A 21396-nucleotide genomic window follows, 5' to 3' on the forward strand; every position below is an offset into this window, starting at 1 on the left:
CGATTTCAAATTGAAGCAACGAGTTATACATCATTTTAAAGAGGAAGGATTAAGCTTCAATTTGGTATAAAAATCATTTCTTCATCTTTAAAAATAAGACCTCCACGATTTTTTTAATTTCATCATTTTTTTCGCGATTCTACTAAATCCTCAAAAACACATCATTACTTTAAAATTATTTAGTGGATTCGGTTTCAAATTGAAGCAACTATTTATACATCATTTTAGAGAGAAAGGATTACGCTTCAATTTGGTATAAAAATCATTTCTCCATCTTTAAAAATAAGACCTCCACGATTTTTTGAATTTCATCATTTTTTTCGCGATTCTACTAAATCCTCAAAAACACATCATTACTTTAAAATTATTTAGTGGAATCGATTTCAAATTGAAGCAACTAGTTATACATCATTTTAAAGAGGAACGATTAAGCTTCAATTTGGTTTAAAAATCATTTCATCATCTTCAAAAATAAGACATTCACGATTTTTTGAATTTTATCATTTTTTTCGCGATTCCACTAAATCCTCAAAAACACATCAATTCTTTAAAATTCTTTAGTGGAATCGATTTCAAATTGAAGCAACGAGTTATACATCATTTTAAAGAGGAAGGATTAAGCTTCAATTTGGTATAAAAATCATTTCTTCATCTTTAAAAATAAGACTTCCACGATTTTTTGAATTTTATCATTTTTTTCGCGATTCTACTAAAATTTCAAAAACACATCATTTCTTTAAAATTCTTTAGTGGAATCGATTTCAAATTGAAGCAACGAGTTATATAGCATTTTAAAGAGGAACGATTAAGCTTCAATTTGGTACAAAAATCATTTCATCATCTTTAAAAATAAGACCTCCACGATTTTTTGAATTTCATCATTTTTATCGGGATTCTACTAAATCCTCAAAAACACATCATTTCTTTAAAATTCTTTAGTGGAATCGATTTCAAATTGAAGCAACGAGTTATATAGCATTTTAAAGACGAACGATTAAGCTTCAATTTGGTACAAAAATCATTTCATCATCTTCAAAAATAAGACATCCACGATTTTTTGAATTTTATCATTTTTTTCGCGATTTCACTAAATCCTCAAAAACACATCATTTCTTTAAAATTCCTTAGTGGAATCGATTTCAAATTGAAGCAACGACTTATACATCATTTTAAAGGGAAAAGATTAAGCTTCAATTTGGTGCAAAAATCATTGTTTCATCTTCAAAAATAAGATTTCCACGATTTTTTGAATTTTATCATTTTTTTCGCGATTCCACTAAATCCTCAAAAACACATCATTTCTTTAAAATCCTTTAGTGGAATCGATTTCAAATTGAAGCAACGATTTATACATCATTTTAAAGAGAAAGGATTAAGCTTCAATTTGGTATAAAAATCATTTCTTCATCTTTAAAAATAAAACCTGTACGATTTTTTGAATTTTATCATTTTTATCGTGATTCTACTAAATCCTCAAAAACACAGCATTTCTTTTAAATTCTTTAGTGTAATCGATTTCAAATTGAAGCAACGAGTTATATAACATTTTAAAGAGAAAGGATTAAGCTTCAATTTGGTGCAAAAATCATTTCATCATCTTCAAAAATAAGACCTCCACGATTTTTTGAATTTTATCATTTTTATCGTGATTCTACTAAATCCTCAAAAACACATCATTTCTTTAAAATTCTTTAGTGGAATCGATTTCAAATTGAAGCAACGAGTTATATAGCATTTTAAAGAGGAACGATTAAGCTTCAACTTGGTACAAAAATCATTTCATAATCTTCAAAAATAAGACTTCCACGATTTATTGAATTTTATCATTTTTTTCACGATTCCACTAAATATTCAAAAACACATCATTTCTTTAAAATTCTTTAGTGGAATCGATTTCAAATTGAAGCAACGACTTATACAACATTTTGAAAGAAGAATTTAATAATTTGAGAAATACTCGAAATACTTATCGCAATAAGGCGTATTAACCGGGATAATTTCCCCAACATTCGCCATCAAATCCACCAAAAAATCCACCGAAATCACCGCCTCCGAGCACGTCCTCGGGTTGGATTTAATCACGGTAAACCCATTCCACAACACCCCATTTTTGTGTCGATTCAAAGTCACCGGAACCCCAACTTGGTCGCAAATAACCTTAAAAAGGAGAGCTCGTTCTCGCGATAATCCCATTCTCAAATACCCGATTGGAATAAAATTACTTTTTAGCACATCTTTTAAATGAATTAAATGCATTTTTAGCGAATGCCTCTTATTCGGCTCGTTCCGATTAAAATCATTCAAACTTTCAACGACGTATTTAGCAATGTAAGAAATTTTTTCTTGCTTTTTAACTTTTTGGAGCTTCCCAAAGTTTAATTCTTGGTAAATTTCGCGGATGTAATCCCCCAATTTAACATCTTCGCATTTTTTTCGATGCTTATTTTGGTTCGAGATGTGCTCAATCGGTTCCTTGTTTAACTCTTGTACGAATTTGAACGCTAAAAACGAAGGGACGATGCTTAAACAGCGCGTTGTTGAGGTCTCTTTTTCATTTTCAGTCTTCGTTTGGGGTTTTTTCTCTTTATCGTTTCGCAACAACTTTAATTTGGCCGATTTAAACTTTAAAATCGAGCCAAATTGGACGTAATAAATGGGTTGATCGGTGGTTAATTCGTTTATTTCGACGTGTTTCTCGTTTCTTAGTAAATCATCGGGCATTAAATAGAATTGGTCCCTAATTTTATCGCTCACGCTTAAATGGTCGGTGTAAAAGAACTTGATCGTTAAGCACATGTCGTAGAGGGTGTCCAAAATCTCTTCGCAAAGCACCGTTTTTGATTTTAAGTTTTCATTGAGCTCGATTAATCTCCCAATTAATCCTTTATCCACGAAATAATACGCGGATTTTTTGAATTTAACAAAAAATTTGATTACCAACAATAACCCATAAATAACCGTGTAACTAGTCGAAGATAACAGGTTAAAAATTAACTTTAATCCTCCTTTAGCAAGGAAATAATCGCGATATTCCCCAAAATTAACAAGTTCTTGCACGATTTTTAGCGCCCTCTCAACGACGTATTCTTTATCGGAGCAAAATAATCTCGTTGTGACATCGTAAAAAGAAATGTATTGGAGCTTTTTAACGAATCTAGAGCGCACTATGAACTGGATGATCTCCAAAAATGTGTCAAAACCGCTTTGGGTTAATTCGCTTAAATTCGCATAAACATAAAAAGACTCCAATAAATCCTCCTAAAACACGAAAAATAAATTAATTTGAAACAAAATTAATTTAAGAATTTACCAATCCTTCAGTGGTGCAAATCACCTCAACGGTTAACGGGTTACATTTAAAAAATCGGTGTAAAGTTTTTAAAACTAACTCGCCGTAAGGGACCGCGGAAATCGAGGGGTTCTTAATCATTTTGATTAGGCCGTTTAAAACGGCGGGGTTGGTCATTTTGAAGCACATATACATGTGTCTCGATAAATTTTCGATCGATTCTAAGAGATTGGGAAGGGTGCTTTCTTGGTAGTTTTCGATGAAGGTCTCCAAAATTACGTCTAATCCGAAATCAAAAAAAACCTGAAAAAAAAATTATGTTGCATATTCTAATTGAATTAGAACTAACAATAGACCTAGAACTACGAGCCCTAACAACTATATATTGGGACGATATATATTTAGAACGATATAGATGTGTATTTTAGCAATTGTAGATTCAATATTCATCGTTCAATATTTATACAACTATTAAAACTCTAGGTTAACGATGAAGCTATGTTTTATTAAAATTTATTTCGGTGCAACAAGTTTCATCAGGCACGACTGAAAGTACATTGTGTATAAGTAATTAATTAATTAAACGGAAAATATACAATTAAGTTACCGTCAAATTAAAAGAGTTGGAATTTGTAAAACCACATATGCAATGGGATTGAAAACTGGAGAATTAACAAATATTACAAAACCATCACAAAAAATTCGAACAAGTAAGTGGAATTGTAAGTTTTGTTTCAACAATTTTTTTCTTAATATTTTTCCAATCCAACCCAACAATTATTATACATCATTTTAAAGAGAAAACTTTTAGCTTTAATTTAAAACAAGTTTCATTCTTTAATTTCAATAAAAATGGCTTCCAAGAATTTTTAAATTAGCATCTTTTTTGACACTTTTAGGTTATTCGAAAATGTAAGTTTTGTTTCAACATTTTTTTTCTCTATATTTTTCCAATCCAACTCAACAATTATTATACATCATTTTAAAGAGAAAGCTTTGAGCTTTAATTTGAAATAAGTTTCATTCCTTAATTTCAATAAATACGGCTTCCAGGAATTTTCAAATTAGCATCTTTTTTGACACTTTTAGGTTATTCGAAAATGTAAGTTTTGATTCAACATTTTTTTTCTCTATATTTTTCCTTTCCAACCCAATAATTATTATACATCATTTTAAAGATAAAGCTTTGAGCTTTAATTTAAAACAAGTTTCATTCTTTAATTTCAATAAAAATGGCTTCCAAGAATTTTTAAATTAGCATCTTTTTTGACACTTTTAGGTTATACGAAAATGTAAGTTTTATTTCAACGTTTTTTTTCTCTATATTTTTCCAATCCAACCCAACAATTATTATACATCATTTTAAAGAGAAAGCTTTGAGCTTTAATTTAAAATAAGTTTCATTCCTTAATTTCAATAAATACGGCTTTCAGGAATTTTTAAATTAGCATCTTTTTTGACACTTTTAGGTTATATGAAAATGTATGTTTTATTTCAACTTTTTTTTTAAATATTTTTCCAATCCAACCCAACAATTATTATACATCATTTTAAAGAGAAAGCTTTGAGTTTTAATTTAAAATAAGTTTCATTCTTTAATTTCAATAAATACGGCTTCCAGAAATTTTTAAATTAGCATCTTTTTTGACACTTTTAGGTTATACGAAAATGTAAGTTTTATTTCAACGTTTTTTTTCTCTATATTTTTCCAATCCAACCCAACAATTATTATACATCATTTTAAAGAGAAAGCTTTGAGCTTTAATTTAGAATAAGTCTCATTCCTTAATTTCAATAACTACGGTTTCCAGGAATTTGTAAATTAGCATCTTTTTTGACACTATTAGGTTATATGAAAATGTATGTTTTATTTTAACATTTTTTTTTAATATTGTTCCAATCTAGCCCAATAATTATTATACATCATTTTAAAGAGAAAGCTTTGAGCTTTAATCTAAAATAAGTTTCATTCCTTAATTTCAATAAATAGGGCTTCCAGGATTTTTTAAATTAGCATCTTCTTTGACACTCTTACATTATACGAAAACGTTAGTTTTATTTCAACTTTTTTTTTCTCAATATTTTTCCAATCCAACCCAACAATTATCATACATCATTTTAAAGAGAAAGCTTTGAGCTTTAATTTAGAAGAAGAAGAAAAACAAATTTTATTCTGTACCCACTACATAAAAAAAAATAAGAATAACAATAAAAATATCTATATGTATATAAAACAAAAATTAAAAAGTTAAGGGGTGAGAATAGGGCTACCGACCAAGGTCTTTCTGCCCGTGATTTTTGTAGTCGGCGGCTTGCTTCAGTCTTCTCTGACGGCCAGGAGTTTTTGGAAGAGAAGAGGTGGGTTGTTGCGAGGGTGGAGTAATGGAGTCGATATAAGCGTGTGTTGCAAGGCGTTGGTAGGAAAATTTAGAATGGATTTATCGGACAAAGATTGAAGACGGGTATGGATAGGGGGTATATCGGTAAGTTGGTATAGCAGATCATTGCTAGGGTTAAAGAGGGGATTACGGGGGTTCCTAATTCGGGTGATGGATCTCAGTGCAGATCTTTCCGCTACTTCCAGGTGGTACTTCGTTCTTCTTGGTGCGTTGTTTAGCAGTATTGATCCATATTCTATGATGGGCCTGCATATGGTCTTGTAGATGTGCGAGGAACATGAGGTAGAGATTCCGCGACCGCTGAACGAGAGAGATTTAAAGTGTTTGGCGCGTGTCTTTACTTTCATCTTCACCTTGGTTGCATGAGTGGAAAACTTAAGCGTTCTGTCAAGTATTATGCCAAGATACTTGCAGGTTGGTGAGACGGAGATTGCCGTTGATTGGATTGTAATTGTGGGAGAGGGAGAGCGGGGTGAGAGGAATGGGACAAAAAATTGTGTTTCTGTGGGATTGAGTAGGATGCGCCATTTTCGGTACCAATTTTCCGTTTCGTTTATGAGCGTCTGCAGCTTACGGACCGAGGAAGTGATATCCCTACTGTGCGAGACCAATGCTGTATCGTCGGCATAAAGTAGTGCGTATGCTGTGAGGTTAAAGGCGTCTGGGTTGTCGTTGTAAAGATCGTGGCAGAAAAGATTGTATAGAGAGGGAGAGATAGGCGAACCCTGAGGAAGGCCTTGTTGAGCGGAGAAGCTGTGGGAGAAATGATTTTTCAACTTCACGATGGAGGAGCGATTCGACAGGAATTGGTTTATCAGGGTTAGAAGATAGTATGGCGTTTTTAGCTTATCCAGTTTAAATAGCAATCCTTTGTGCCACACGGAGTCAAAGGCCTTTCGGACGTCCAGAAAAACTGCTGCAGATTTCAGTTTTATAAAACGTGCCGCCTGGAAGTTGGAAACCAGAATAGTTAGTGACTGGGATGTTGATTTGCCGGATTGGAAGCCAAATTGGTAAGGCGGAATTTTCTTTGATACCGCAGCCAGGAGCTTGTTCTTCAAGTGCGTCTCGAAGAGTTTTCCAATTACGGGGAGCAGTGAGATGGGGCGATAGTTGGCTGGATCAGATAGAGAAGAATCCTTCTTGGGAATACAAGTTATAATAGACGTCTTCCAGTCGCGCGGGAAATGCTGAGTCGTAAGGCAAAAGTTAATTATTTTTCTGATAAAGCCATGGATGTTAAGATCTAGACTTCTAAGCAGTTTCCTTGTGATGTTATCATAACCGGGAGCGGTATCTTTTCCCTGTCCAAGAAGAGTAAAATATTCGTCTTCCAACATGAGAGCATCTTCGGATGTCTCGAACGGTGTCAAAAATGCGGATTCGTACCAATTATCTATAATGTTTTTATTGTGGGGACAAAACGAAACATCCTCGGTAAAGGTGAATACACCTTCTAGGTAGTCAGCGTGTATGTTGACAATCTCTTCAGGGTTGGAGTGCACACCGCCATCGGTAGGATCAATGAGCTCCTCCGTTCCAGGTGTCTTTTGGTATCTTGATAGTTTTCGAATTTCGTGCCAATAGTTTCTTCCTTTACACAGTTTTATTTTGTCACAGGCTTCCATGTACTTTTCCGTTCTGTATTGCTGAATTAGTTTCTGTATCTTTTTGTTGAACTCATTAAACTTCTTTTTCAACTCAGGCACTTCATATACCCTGAAGTCTCGATATAGGCGTCTTGTCTCCTTGATGAGTCTGATAATAAATGGAGGTAGCGGAAAACTGTAGTGTTTGGTGGTTCTGGATGGGCTCGCTTTGTCTATTGACTCCTTAAGACATTTGTTAAACCTTGAGATCGTGTCAACTGTGATTGTCTGATGTGCTTCTATGAAGTCTTTCATTATTGAGTTAACTGTCTCCATGTCGCAAAGCTTATAGTTTTTAATTAAAGTCGGAACAGGTTTAGGTACGTTGGTTGTGACGTTGACATAAACTAAAATGCCCAAGTGATCGGAGCATAAATCCGGAACAACTTCTACCTGTGTAATTAGACCGCGGATGTTTCTTGTGCAGAATAGTAGATCAGGAGTAGAGTTCGGATTGTTTTCCATAACGTACGTGGGAGGAGTCGTGATTTGTACGAAATTAGACATATTCAGGAAATGTCTTATGTGTTTCCTTTTGGTTGGATTCGGATTGAAGTCACCAATTATGAGACATTTGTCGTGCAGTGAGGCCATGTTAAATATGGATTCTTCAATTTTACTAAACGGGTGGATATAAATTAAGAAAACATGTATTAAGTCTGTCCCGATAGTGATACAAAAATGAAGTGCATTATTTAATGGAGAGTTGATTGCGGGGGGGTTGGATTTTCTCAATTGTATCGCGGGGTGGCCCATAGCCACCGCTCCTCCTCTGACTCCTCTATTTATAGTATTGCCGTGATTTTGGATTGACGTCCAGTTTCTAAATGTGATGGAAGACTTCGATTTTGTTTCCACAAACATTGCGCAACGGATATGATTGTCAATGATGTAGTTTCCGATCAGGTGTGATTTCGGGTGGTAGCTGTTAATGTTTGCGTACAATAATTTTATGCTGGTCATTGTTGATCTTGCGGAATCGAGGATTGGTAGCCGTGGATAGGTTCTGTAGGAGATGGCTTAGAGGTGTCCTGGAGATCAATCATGATAACGTACATGTAACTTCCAGAGAATGTGACAATCGTATCGATTTGGTAGTTTTCTACAAATTTCCGTTTGAGGGAATTGATAAGCTCTTGACGATCGCGTGGTTTGGGTGAGTTAATTTTTGAGAGGTAGGTATCAATAATGTGGTCGTGAATGGTGATTAGTTTATGTATGCGTGTTTCTTTTGTTTTTGTAGAGATTTGGTCAGATTTGTTATTAGCCGATTTTATTCTAACGTTAGGGACTCCTCGTATGGGAGCTGTGGGGCGGTTCTTGCATTTTAGTGACCAGGCACTGTGTCCCTCCAGGCCGCAGGATTTACATTTCTCCGGTAGCTGTGAGGTGCATTTAGTGGTACTGTGTGGGCCGAGGCATTTTGAGCACTGCACTGTGGCAGTGCATTTGTCTGAGGTATGAGAAAATTCGTCGCATCTACTACACGGGATCGGCATTGGCGGTGGAGCGCGGCTTTCAAACACAGGAAAGTGGTTGTTTTTGAAGAATACTCCCGCTTGCAGAAGCTTTTGATAGGAGTCGACACACCCGGAAATTATCCTAATTTTATAGGTGGGCTTATCTGTGGCTTTTGAGATAATTCTTTTACAGTATCTGTGTGATATATTAAGCGAGTTCAGATGTTCGCTAATTTCTTGATCTGTAATTTCAAGATCAACGGAAGCAATAACTGCAGAGTATGAGGCCGATGGAATTTTTTTAATAGATGGTGTAAAATTTCTTGATTCAGAAAACTCTGAGATAATGTTTTGATTTTTTAGTAGAATTAAATTGATGGTTTGTTGTGGTTTGGAATTTTCCGATTTAATAATAAAGCCCTCTTTTGTTTTTATTATAATGTCACGTGGATTAAGTGAGTGTTTCGTCCAAATTTCGGACAACTGAATCCTGCTTAGCGGAAGACTTGTTTTTATGAAGAACACCGAGTTGTAGATTTTTGTCTGTTGTTGGTACGTAAGCGGACGATTTAGAATAAGTCTCATTCCTTAATTTCAATAAATACGGCTTCCAGGAAGTTTTAAATTAGCATCTTTTTTGACACTTTTAGGTTATTCGAAAATGTAAGTTTTGTTTCAACATTTTTTTTCTCTATATTTTTCCAATCCAACCCAACAATTATTATACATCATTTTAAAGAGAAAGCTTTGAGCTTTAATTTAAAATAAGTTTCATTCCTTAATTTCAATAAACACGGTTTCCACGAATTTTAATAGGGGGATTGCCTATTTTGCTAAAATTGATTCCAAAGGCCTTTACTGAGTGTATTTTGATAGCGGTTTAATTCTATCTGATTCTGTCACAAAGTTTCAAAATGTTTGACTTCTTGGGACACAAAGGGTTAAGTAAGTTTTATTTAAACAGTGGTTCATAATTTATTCATGAGAAGCGCTCACAAGACGTTTCGATTTGATGTTATAATTATAGAGTTACATCCCTTAGAAGAACAGACGTACATTTTCGACGTGGCTATTTGAATTGTACAACAGACATATTAAACTAATGTAATAAATTACTCTCTAGCGGTTTGTGAATTTTAATTTACTACGTATGGCATTTGCGAGAGCGTAAAACGATGATTTACTGCCAGCTCTCGTGGCGTCTACTATACTTATATTATTGCCACATTACCACACAAAAATATAAATTTGACTAAAAGTTATAAATTAAGTAATAAAAATTATTTACCTGGTGGAGATCATCATTCCTTGTTAATTTAGTAATAAGGTTCAAAGCAATGTGTTGATTAATTTTCAAACAATTCCTTGACCATTCCAAAAATTTCAAAAATTCCAACGTTTTTACGTACTCAACATCGAATCCTTCCCCGTTGAGCATATTATAAAGGATTTCATAAGAAATCGGGGTAAAATCATTATTCTCCAACATTAAATTCGTCGATATCTCCATAATTTTCTTATCGAACAAGAACTTTAAGTACTCCTTTCGATCCGTCCAACACGACATTTTATGGACGATTCTCACAATTAACATTTTAAACGGATGATCTTCCGCGCTCAAAATGAAACATAACCACAACTCCAACGAAAAATTCGGCATGTATATTAAAAAATCTTGAATCGAATTCGTTTCTAATAAAATATAAAAAATTTCTAAACACATTTTTTGTATTTCGAACTCGGTGGTCGACGTGATCATATCGAATAATTTCGTAATCACTTCGATCGTTCCGAAAAAATTAATATTCTTCTTCGTGAATTGAAAGATCCAATGAATCACTTCCAACGATAAATTCGTTATCATTAAATCGTCTTGTTCCACTAAATAAGTTCGTAGAAAATCGCAAAACGTTAAAAAATCTTCTTCTTTAAATTCGTCGATATCGATGTTTCCGATTTGGAATCGTTCGAAAAACATTTTCCACACCGCCAAAGTAAATCTTAAGATGTAGATGTTGCTGGTTTTTAATGGGACCACAAATTTCGGGTACAAACAATTTTTTAAAATAAAATCGACTAAATCGTCGTTGTCTTGAAAGCATTTGTGTAATCTTCCGATGGAGCGCAATCGAATTTCTTCGTTTTTTGATGCTAACAGCTCGATCATTGTTAGAAGATTATTTACTAAGTAATCGAGAGGGGTTACTAAAGGATATAATTCTTCCACCTTTTCAGCCACGGGATTTGCGTTCTTTTTAGGTGGCATCTTAAAATTTTATTTCAAAAAAAATACCTTTTCAAATTATTGACGTTTTATGACATACACAGAATATATTAAAATATTGAATTTATTTGAACATACATTGAACCGAAAGTCACCTACCTGGTTACCGAGTAGTTTTAGTGATTAATAATCATAAAACTTTTTTTTACCTACAATTAAAAGGTGAAATAAAAACTATAGCATTCCATTTAAAATAACGAAGTTATGGTCTACTTCCGGTAGACCGGAAGTAGACCATAACGCCGTCTTGTGAGCGTTGTCATGAATCTGTCAGTGCTTTCACAAGCTGAAAATGAAATAAATTAATAATTAATGAATAAATTATGAACCACTGTTTAAATAAAACTTACTTAACCCTTTGTGTCCCAAGAAGTCAAACATTTTGATATTTTGTGACAGAATCAGACAGAATTAAAACGCTATCAAAATATACTCAGTAAAGCTCTTTGGAATCAATTTTAGCAAAATATGCAATCCCCCTACTTTCGCATAATCTAAGTGTCAAAAAAGATGCTAATTCAAAAATTCCTGGAAACCGTGTTTATTGAAATTAAGAAATAAAACTTATTTTAAACTGAAGCTTAAAGCTTTCTGTTTAAATCGATATATAATAATCGATGGGTTGAATTATAAAAATATTGAGAAAAAGAGTATTGAGTTAAAACTAACATTGTCGTATAACCTAAAAGTGTCAAAAAAAATGCTAATTTAAAAATTCCTGGAAGCCGTATTTATTGAAATTAAGGAATGAGACTTATTCTATATTAAAGCTCAAAGCTTTCTCTTTAAAATGATGTATAATAATTGTTGGGTTGGATTGGAAAAATATAAAAAAAAACATGTTGAAACAAAACTTACATTTTCGAATAACCTAAAAGTGTCAAAAAAGATACTAATTTAAAAATTCCTGGAAGCCGTATTCATTGAAATTAAGGAATGAAACTTATTTTAAATTAAAGCTCAATGCTTTCTTTTTAAAATGATGTATAATAATTGTTGGGTTGGATTGGAAAAATATAGAGAAAAAAAAAATTTAAATAAAACTTACATTTTCGTATAACCTAAGAGTGTCAAAAAAGATGCTAATTTAAAAATTCCTGGAAGCCGTATTTATTGAAATTAAGGAATGAAACTTATTCTAAATTAAAGCTCAAAGCTTTCTCTTTAAAATGATGTATAATAATTGTTAGGTTGGATTGGAAAAATATTAAGAAAAAAAATGTTGAAACAAAACTTATATTTAAAAGAGTCAAAAAAGATGCTAATTTAAAAATTCTTGGAAACCATGTTTATTGAAATTAAGGAATGAGACTTATTTTCAATCTATAGACAATAATTATCACATTGACAACTAGAAAAATTAATGACCCAATGTCACCAACTTGAACTGGTTCCATAAAATGTTACTAAAATCTCATTACAGCATCGGATGCTGTAAGGAGTCTCATTACAGCACCCGTTTGAGTACTGTAATAGCTTTCATTACCATCGCGAATTACAAAATAGTATATTATTCAACAAGCGTGTAATGGCGGCTGTTACCCACGAAGATGAAGTTGTAATCTGAGTGGGTAACATCCATTATACGCAAGTTGAATACTATACTTTATCTACTACTTAATTTTAAAAAAAAATCAGAAAAAGGAAAAATATTAACTTGATAGACATTTCAGACATAACCTCAATATAAGAAAGCTGTCATTTCTGTTAAAATTTATTTTTTGATTATTAGGCCGTATCAGAACTGTGGAATAATGGCTTCATTATTCAACACTTTGTCAGTCATGAGTAATGCATGTCATTACCCGTCAAAAATCAAATGTATAACGAATAGATAATTCAATAGTTGTAGATAATAGTATATTATTCAACAAGCGTATAATGGCGGCTGTTACCCACGAAGATGAAGTTGTGATCTGAGCGCGTAACATCCATTATACGCAAGTTGAATACTATACTTTATCTACAACTATTTAATTTAAAAAAAAAAATCAGAAAAAGGAAAAATATTAACTTGATAGACATTTCAGACATAACCTCAATATAAGAAAGCTGTCATTTCTGTTAAAATTTATTTTTTGATTAGTAGGCCGTATCAGAACTGTGGAATAATGGCTTCATTATTCAACACTTTGTCAGTCATGAGTAATGCATGTCATTACCCGTCAATAATCAAATGTATAACGAATAGATAATTCAATAGTTGTAGATAAATATTATTATAAATTAATATTAACGATTTTTCGCTGCTTAACCTGTCCTGAATTTGAGAGTGTTTGACATATAACCTCCATTACTAACCTAACGTATACATATTTAAAGGTATGTGGTGAAATAATCTAAGTCGTACGTCCATATCTTGATTCATACAATTTTTAAACGTCAAGTCACTGCTAGCTCTCGTGGTTTCTACTATATTGAGGCAGGAGCGTTGTATGTACGTAGCTTCACGTGGGGGTATGACAGAAAGGTATGTTCCTTATATCATAGTACTATGCTATGCTAGGATTTTAATTGCGTCGACCACCAGATTCTACTCGCTAAGCTAGAGTACTACGGTATAAGGGGTACTTCACTTTCACTCTTCAAGACATATCTCCAGGATAGAAAACACATAGTTTACTGGAAAGGAAGATTCTCGGCAAGAAGACAGATAGGGCAGAGAGTGCCACAGGAATCTGTTCTGGGCCTGGTTTTGTTCTTGATCTATATCAATGACCTACCACAAAACTTGACCGCTGATTTGACGTGCCTTTTCGCTGATGATACTTCGCTGTTAGTGACATCTAGAGACAGACAAAAACTCCTCGGAAGGTCCGAAGAACTCGAGCTGGAAGCGAGAGAGTGGTTCGCCAGCAATAAGCTAAGACTGAATGAAAAAAGACGCAATCACTGATACTCACTAATAGAGAGCCAGATACGGGACATACGATTAAATTCCTTGGACTTAACATAGATTCCCACCTGAAATGGAATTCACATATAGAATACGTTACAAAAAAGTTAGCCACAGCAACCTACCTCATCAGAAGAATAAGGATTATCTCAACGCATGAAGCTGTTAGCACCGCCTACTTCAGCCACATTAATTCCATACATTAATATGGCATCGAGGTGTGGAGATCATCGCCTCAAACTTCCAAGCTCTTAATCCCGCAAAGGAAGCCCTTAGAGCTTTGGTGTGTGCAGGACCGCGAGATAGCTGCAGAAGCATATTTAAAGCGATGCAAATATTAACTGTCTCTAGCGTCTGCATACTGGCGACAGTTACTCTTCTGCATAAGAACAAAATGAGATATTCATCTCATAGTGATATTCACCAACATGACACTACTTAGGCAGAAGAACAGGATCGTCATTCCACAGCACCGCATCAAAAGAGCACAACAAAGCACTAACTATATGTGCATAAAATTATATAATAAATAGCTACCAGCCTATTCTGAGTTGCCGTTGCCCATCTTCAGAGAAGCGATTGTTACTACAATACTCACAAATAATATGACTTACCGTCTCGTCTTCCATTTCACACCGCCTATAGAGCGATGTATTTGTCAGCTTCATGTAGAACATGAGCTTGCGTAACCTGCAGTGTCCAGTCAGGAAGTGAGTAAGGAACCTCAAGTCACTTTTTGATTTTCCCAGGAACCGAATATATCTCTTCCGGTTAGGGTAGACCGTAGTTTCATACCATCTATCGCAAAAAGCTCGATGGAAGATGAAGTTGATTAACTTTGATGCTGTATTAAAAGTTAGAGGTACAAGTGGTTCAGGGGACACCGGTGACTTGTTAGCCGCCCGTTAAAAAAGGTGCTTGCTTCGAACCCTGTTCAACGTATTGGTATACTAAAGAAGACTCAGGTTCGGACAACTTTAACAATGTCCAACAAGAGACAAATCATGTACCAACTGCGGATGAATGGCTCTTGGCCAAAGTCATCTGCGAGGAGGAAAAAATACGGTGGGCTGTGAATACGTTCTCGCCGTTCAAAACTCCAGAACCAGACGGGATTACACCGGCCCTTTTACAATGGGGACTGGATGACCTGCTACCGCACCTGAAACGTATTTTCCAGGGATGCCTATCGTTTCGCTACGTACCAGGAAGTTGGCGTGAAGTCACGGTCAACTTTATACCTAAACCGGGTAAGCAAAATTACTTCCTTCCGAAGTCCTATAGACCAATTAGCCTCTCCTCCTTTCTACTGAAAACGATGGAGAGGCTTTGCGACCGTTACATTAGAGACTTTTGTCTGTGCAGCAAGGCACTAGACTCTAATCAACATGCTTACACCCAGGGAAAGTCCACGCTGATGGCTCTTCACTCAGTGATCAGTTTCGTCGGTGATTTTTTTTTGACAAAACTACCTTCTCCGGAATTAGCGACGCCTTGCTAAAGCATAACGTTCCTCTGGCCCTGTGCGGCTGGATTGAGAGCACTCTAAGACATAGGGTCGTCAAATTAAGGGCTAGCCAGGCCACTCTTCAAGGGGCTGTTACTAGAGGCTGTCCGCAAGGGGGAGTACTTTCTCCACTTTTGTTGAATCTCACCCTCGATAACCTCATGAAACGCCTAAACCTAGCCGGTTTTAAACCTGATTTAAATCCTCATAAGAGGCAAGTACGTTAACGTACTCCTCGACATGATGCAGGAAGCACTCAATCTAATTAAGAACTGGTGTAATAAACAATGCCTTTCCGTCAATCCCAAGAAGACGGAGATGGTTCTTTTTACACGCATGTGCAACATTGGCAATCCTAGACTGCCAACGCTCGCTAAAACTCCACTTAAACTGTCTACAAAAGTTAAGTACTTAGGCTTAATAACCTAGACAATAGAGTTAATAAAGCTTGAGTCATGGTAGACTAGAACTTCTAAGTCTACCGCCACCACTGCACTTAATAGAATACAGAGAGGGTATGTTACAGATGCGCTGCGATCAACCCCCACCGCGGCTATGGAATTCATGTTAAATTTACCACCACTCAACCTACATATTCAGGAAGTGGCGTTGGTAACCATGAAAAGACTACAATCAGTAGGAACTATGAAGGATGGGGATGCTGGCAGCAGTTCAACACTTTGGGGGGAGCAGTGTTAAACACACCCCTACTCGAGTATAAAACTGATCACAGACCAGCAAAATATGTTTTCTCAAAGAAGTTAGTCCACGTTAGTCCCACAGTAATAGATGAACGTAGAACTTTTAAGATCTACACTGATGGTTCAAAAGGACGAAATGGTGCAGGCGCGGGGGTATTCTCTCACGATCCCCGGATTCGCCTCTCGGAACCTTTAGAGTGTAGCACCACCGTCATACAAGCGGAACTAACTGCTATTAAACTTGCTGCTGATTGCATTGTTAAATCCAGCAAGCGGGGTAAGTGTTTTACTATTTTTACAGACAGTAAACAATCTCTTTTAGCTTTAAGCAGAGTTATTATAACGTCTGTAGTAATGAATTCTCACAAAGCACTGGAGGAGGCCGCGCAATACAATCGTGTCAGAATCCAGTGGATTAAAGAGCATTCTAGCTCCAAGGGTAACAACCACGCGGCAGGGTAGCCAAACGTGCTGCCGGTAGAGCGCCCTGTTAAACACATCTTGTGTGATTACCACTCTCTGACCGACCTCAGAACAGGACGTGACATCAAGAATGCACCTCTAGGAGCCGTCCTAGCCTTTGGCAAATCCTTAGGCTAGTTGATGTGATCAGAGTGTGTAATGGGAGGATGCACAAGGGGCCCAATGGGGCCAAAATGTGGAGTGCGGTTTCGCATGCACTCCCCAATCCATACATACATACATGCATGATCGTGTCCCTTATTTCCAGCATGTCCTTTCCACCACTTTATCGTGACGTTGTTATAAACGTTAGCCTCTTCAAGTGATTAGCAACAGGACTTCGCTATCTCCTCATGCAGAAAATTTTTTTTGCAGTCTGAGTTCAGCGCATCTTATGTGTTTTTGGTAATTTTTGTAGTTGTAAGGGAAAAAAAGAGAAGAAGGAGAAATTTATTCTTTTTTTTTATTGTTCTGGTCACTTTCCTGCTGTAAACGACCTTATTATTGATGGTAACTTTGACGTTTTTGCTATTTCTGAGACATGGGTTTATACAGATACTGATTTCACCGCATTCAATATACCTAATTATCGCTGTGTATTCATTGGCCGCACTAGACTAAACGTTAGGAGTAACCTTGGTGGAGGTGGCGGCGTCGGGCTGTACATTAAGACTAATTTAGATTTTAAAATTTTGTGCTAAGAAATAACTCAATGTTGTGAATGCCTATGGATTGAACTTGCTAACTGTATCAAGCTTGTCACAATTGGTGTCGTTTATAGGCCTCCTCGAAATGTATCATAATTTTTGAATTATTTTGAGGATATTTTGTCCGAGATTGCCCCAGGATCAGAGGCTCTTATTATATGATTTTAATGTTGATGGCTTGGAGGTGAATGGTACGTATGACCGTTTCTTTGGTCCTGCCTTGGCTCAGTTTCACTTGCATCAAATTATAGATTCGCCTACCCGTGCTACAACTACTTCATCGCCCCTCATTGCAGTTCCAACGTTTTAGCGCAGGTAACTGATACCTTATCCTTTTCCTTTACCTCTGAAGAGGAATTGCTTAGTATTAAAACTAATGCCGTAGGTGCCGACCAGATCAGCAGGAAAATGTTATTACTTTGCTGTCCAACTATTTTGCCATTTATCTGTCATATTTTTAACTTTTGTATTGAACACTCCGTTTTTCCTGATGATTGGATCTTAGGCCTATAAATATTTTGCCTATTCTCTCGAAGGTTTTTGAAAGAATAATTGCTACCAGACTGAGAGAGCACTTGGATGTGGGTCTTAGCACCGCGCTTGTACTACTTGATTTCTCTAAGACTTTAGATGTACTGCATCATGAAACTCACTTTTCAATTCTTCATTTCATTGGTCTATCAGATGCAGCTATATGCTTATTTAGAAGCTACTTCTGCGACAGATTACAATTAGTTGATTTTAACGATAAATTGTCTAAACCAGGTAGCATCACATCGGAAGTGCCTCAGAGTTCCATTTTATCTTTATCTTAATTACACTACGAATTTGTATAGCCGACTCTCGTTCTGTAATGTTAATATGTCTGCTGATGATATTACAGCATTTCTAAATCGGATGGGTTGGCTGCACGGTATAATATAAATAAAGATCTGAACGACCTAATCACGTTCGCGGTTAGGCACTGCCTTGTGATCAATCCTTCGAAGATGTCGGTTGTTGTTTTTGGGTGTGATGGTGTTCCTGATTGTTTCACTGTGGCTCCTGGTGTATGTATCAATGGTCAAATGCTAAATGTGGTAACTGACGCGCGAAACTTGGGCTTGGTTGTCGACTCTGAGTTGAGATTTAGTAAACATATAAGTAACTTGCTTCAGAGAGCGTACACAACATTGAAACCTTGGTTTGTGTGATACCTTGGTGCTATCTATATTTAAGTACGGCGATGTTGTTTAGGACTCGTGTATTGACTTCGTGTTTATTGCTAAAATTCAACGGGTGCAAAAAGTGTAGCTGGAGATTCTTCTTTCAGGAGCTTCTTTGATCCATCAGTGTAGATGGTCAGCGTTTTTACCGTGCTTAAGTTGCTCCGGGGTATCCTTTAAATGCCAAAATGTGGCCTGTTTAAGAAAGTAGGTGTGATGTAGTCTGTGCGAGCTTCAAGGAGGGGTTGTTTTCGAACAGCCTCACTCCACAGTTCACTTCGGAGATTTCTCATTTTTACAACGTGCTTATTATCCACTGATATCTAGGGCAGCACGTCTAGCATAGTCTCCAGCTCGATCGTGGGTGTCGATCTCATTGCGCTAGTGATTAACATTATAGGCATGTTTCAGTGCTGGGCACCAAACTATGGGTCTTATCACAGACGTGTAGAACGTATTGGCCTGAACAACTCTGTTTGCTAGCATTGTCTTTATCCAACCCGCGATGACCAGTGGCACTCTTCGAGATTTCAAAGCTGACAAGTCTTTCAAGTGTCTTTAAAAAAAAAGATAAAAGATTAATTTCGAAAGGTTTTAGGATCATTTGGATCCTTTTTTCCATTCTTCAGTATAAAGCTTACTGTAACCCTTCTACAGCTGATGGGGACATACTTAAAGGCTAAACAAGCTCTAAAAATCATCATCAAGTGTGTTTTTATATCTTCTTGACTCCATTGAAGAAGAACAGGAACGGTACTATCGGGTCCAGGTGTTTTGAAGGGTTCATCAAAACTGCAAACGACCCACTCTATCAACACGATCTGTACAACTGGCTGGCTATCTGCTAATCATGTTTGGTAGGAAAGTTATTTAGTTCCACTTGGTGTGGAAGTGTTGAAAAATCGTGCAGAGAACCTAGAAGATGAACATCGATTAGTAAGTGCAATGATTCTTCACCTCCTCACAAAGACCTCTCCAGGCTTGTCACTTCTTTTAACGTATGGTGTGTTGTAAACACAGTCCAGTCAGAATTCAGTCTAGTTTGTTTAACTTTATTAAAAGCCTTCCTGCAGGTGACCCTCAGTGAATGGAAATCGGGAGTCCACCATGCTGTTGCCCTTCCTTTCTCCCCCACTGTTCTCGCAGCACATGCACTGTGGAAAGCCTGAATCAGCTTGAGATCCTCTAATTTATCGGTATTCCCAGGAAGGGCGAAGATAAGAGCATGCCATCTTCTTTCTCCTCAGAATGTAGCAAACACCAGTTTGCAACCCGTTTTCCGGACATCCGCGAGCATGTTAATAGCTTTTGGTATCCACGCCGTTACGCCGTACTTCCTCCTTCCGAACTATATACAGCTTCGCTGCTTCCCATGGGGAAAGCGTGGGGACTGTGTATGCCAGTTCAAGGAGAATTCATTTTGATACGTTACGGTAAAAACTTCCCCTGAGAAGGAGTAGTTTCAAAAACAGGTGGTTAGCCATCCTTATTAAGCTCTTCTAGCAGGTTATTAATTAGACAGGGGCGTTAGTAATTACAAATAATTATACTTTCTTAAATATAAATGTAATATTATATTGCCGAAGAAGCCATGCTGCCGAGAATTGTCTAGAATTTATTATGGGTGCTAAAATTTTCCTTTCTTGTTTCTACCTTCCATCTTGGCTTGCTAAATCTTTTGCACCTAGCTATTATCAGTACCAAGACCTATAGATGTTTTGAGTGAAGAATATGTTATTACAGAAGCAGAAGAACAAATTTCCGAGTTATCGACCAGCGATGATGAATATTTGCCATCTTGAGAAGACGAACCTCATTTAGTAAATCAGTTAGAATTAAATGAATCTGAATTTGTCAAAATCTCAAGCAAAAATACTCCAGGCACACATATTTCTGTGTATCATAATCGCTAGAAAGAACTGTCAAAGAAGGTTTTTTATTTTGCAATAATGTAAATTTGTTGCTGTTATTAGTTTATACAACTATTGCCACCTATTGGTGATTTTTCCTACTAAATGACACAAAGGATTACCTATAATATAGGAAAACATAGTTAAAGTACATAAACCGCAATATTAAAACGTTTTGTTGAAATTTTATGAATTTCGGAGTAGCTATTAAATACATTAAGCTAGAAATCAAGATATTTTTAAAATGTTAAAAGTACTAAGTTTGCAGTTTTGAAGTAAAGATGGCTCTGGTTTCTTCAAATCAAGTATTATAATTTATAATTCAATATAATAATAATAATCTAGCTCATAATGTAAATGAGCGTTATTAATACAATAATGACAAATTCCTCTCTTAATTTTAGCCCAATTTGTTATTTTAATTGATTTTCATGGTACCATAACCTTACTTAAGACAGTTTTGATACAACAAAGTACAAAAGATTATATTAAAGCTCCTACAAAAAAAGCATTATTATTTAGGTTGTTATTAAACAATTTTCTTACCACCAGCTTCGATTTTATCAACAATATCGGTCGTTTTCATTGAATTTTCATCAGTAATAAGTAGCAACTTCAACATAACCTGTCAGTCAATAACATAACCTATAAATACAAATCGGTACCAAAAATACAAAACAAATCGTTTTTAATTTAATACGAATTAAGTTATTTTGAGTACAGATTTAAAATCTGTTTGCTCAAAATTATTATTGCTTAAAAATAAAGTTTAATAATTAAATAATTTTAAAAAAAACCTAGATGTATAATTGGTTGCATATGTATACATTAAATAAATAATTAAAAATTGATTTCTTAAGATATAAAGTATTAAAAACATTCCACGATGAAATCTAATTATTAGAAAATAATTTATAAACTATTAAA

At 35.5% G+C, this 21396-nt stretch overlaps 1 protein-coding gene and 1 long non-coding RNA gene across 2 annotated transcripts; both read right to left on the bottom strand.

Annotated features, from left to right (window-relative positions):
- Window positions 1-1865: 1865 nt before the first annotated feature.
- On the bottom strand, window positions 1866-11155 carry LOC111420170 (armadillo repeat-containing protein 3). The gene is made up of 3 exons (XM_071200874.1): window positions 10086-11155; window positions 3311-3592; window positions 1866-3258 (listed from the first exon to the last, which is right to left on the bottom strand). Exons 1-3 carry the CDS (start codon window positions 11061-11063, stop codon window positions 1939-1941), a joined length of 2580 nt encoding a protein of 859 aa, XP_071056975.1. The 5' UTR covers window positions 11064-11155; the 3' UTR covers window positions 1866-1938.
- A 9622-nt stretch (window positions 11156-20777) lies between these two features.
- On the bottom strand, window positions 20778-21113 carry LOC139432375 (uncharacterized). Its single transcript, XR_011642181.1, has 2 exons — window positions 21016-21113; window positions 20778-20966 (listed from the first exon to the last, which is right to left on the bottom strand). It is a non-coding gene; the product is annotated as an uncharacterized lncRNA (long non-coding RNA).
- Window positions 21114-21396: the final 283 nt, after the last annotated feature.

This window comes from Onthophagus taurus, unplaced genomic scaffold (assembly GCF_036711975.1).
Source record: "Onthophagus taurus isolate NC unplaced genomic scaffold, IU_Otau_3.0 ScKx7SY_15, whole genome shotgun sequence".
Lineage (NCBI taxonomy): Eukaryota > Metazoa > Arthropoda > Insecta > Coleoptera > Scarabaeidae > Onthophagus > Onthophagus taurus.

Coding starts and splice junctions, on each gene's coding strand:
- LOC111420170 (XM_071200874.1), bottom strand. CDS start 11,063: ATGCCACCTAAAAAGAACGCAAATCCCGTGGCTGAAAAGGTGGAAGAA. Junction 3,593..10,085: donor GGAATGATGATCTCCACCAG/GTAAATAATTTT, acceptor TTTTTTTTTCAG/GTTTTTTTTGATTTCGGATT. Junction 3,259..3,310: donor TTTGCACCACTGAAGGATTG/GTAAATTCTTAA, acceptor TTCGTGTTTTAG/GAGGATTTATTGGAGTCTTT.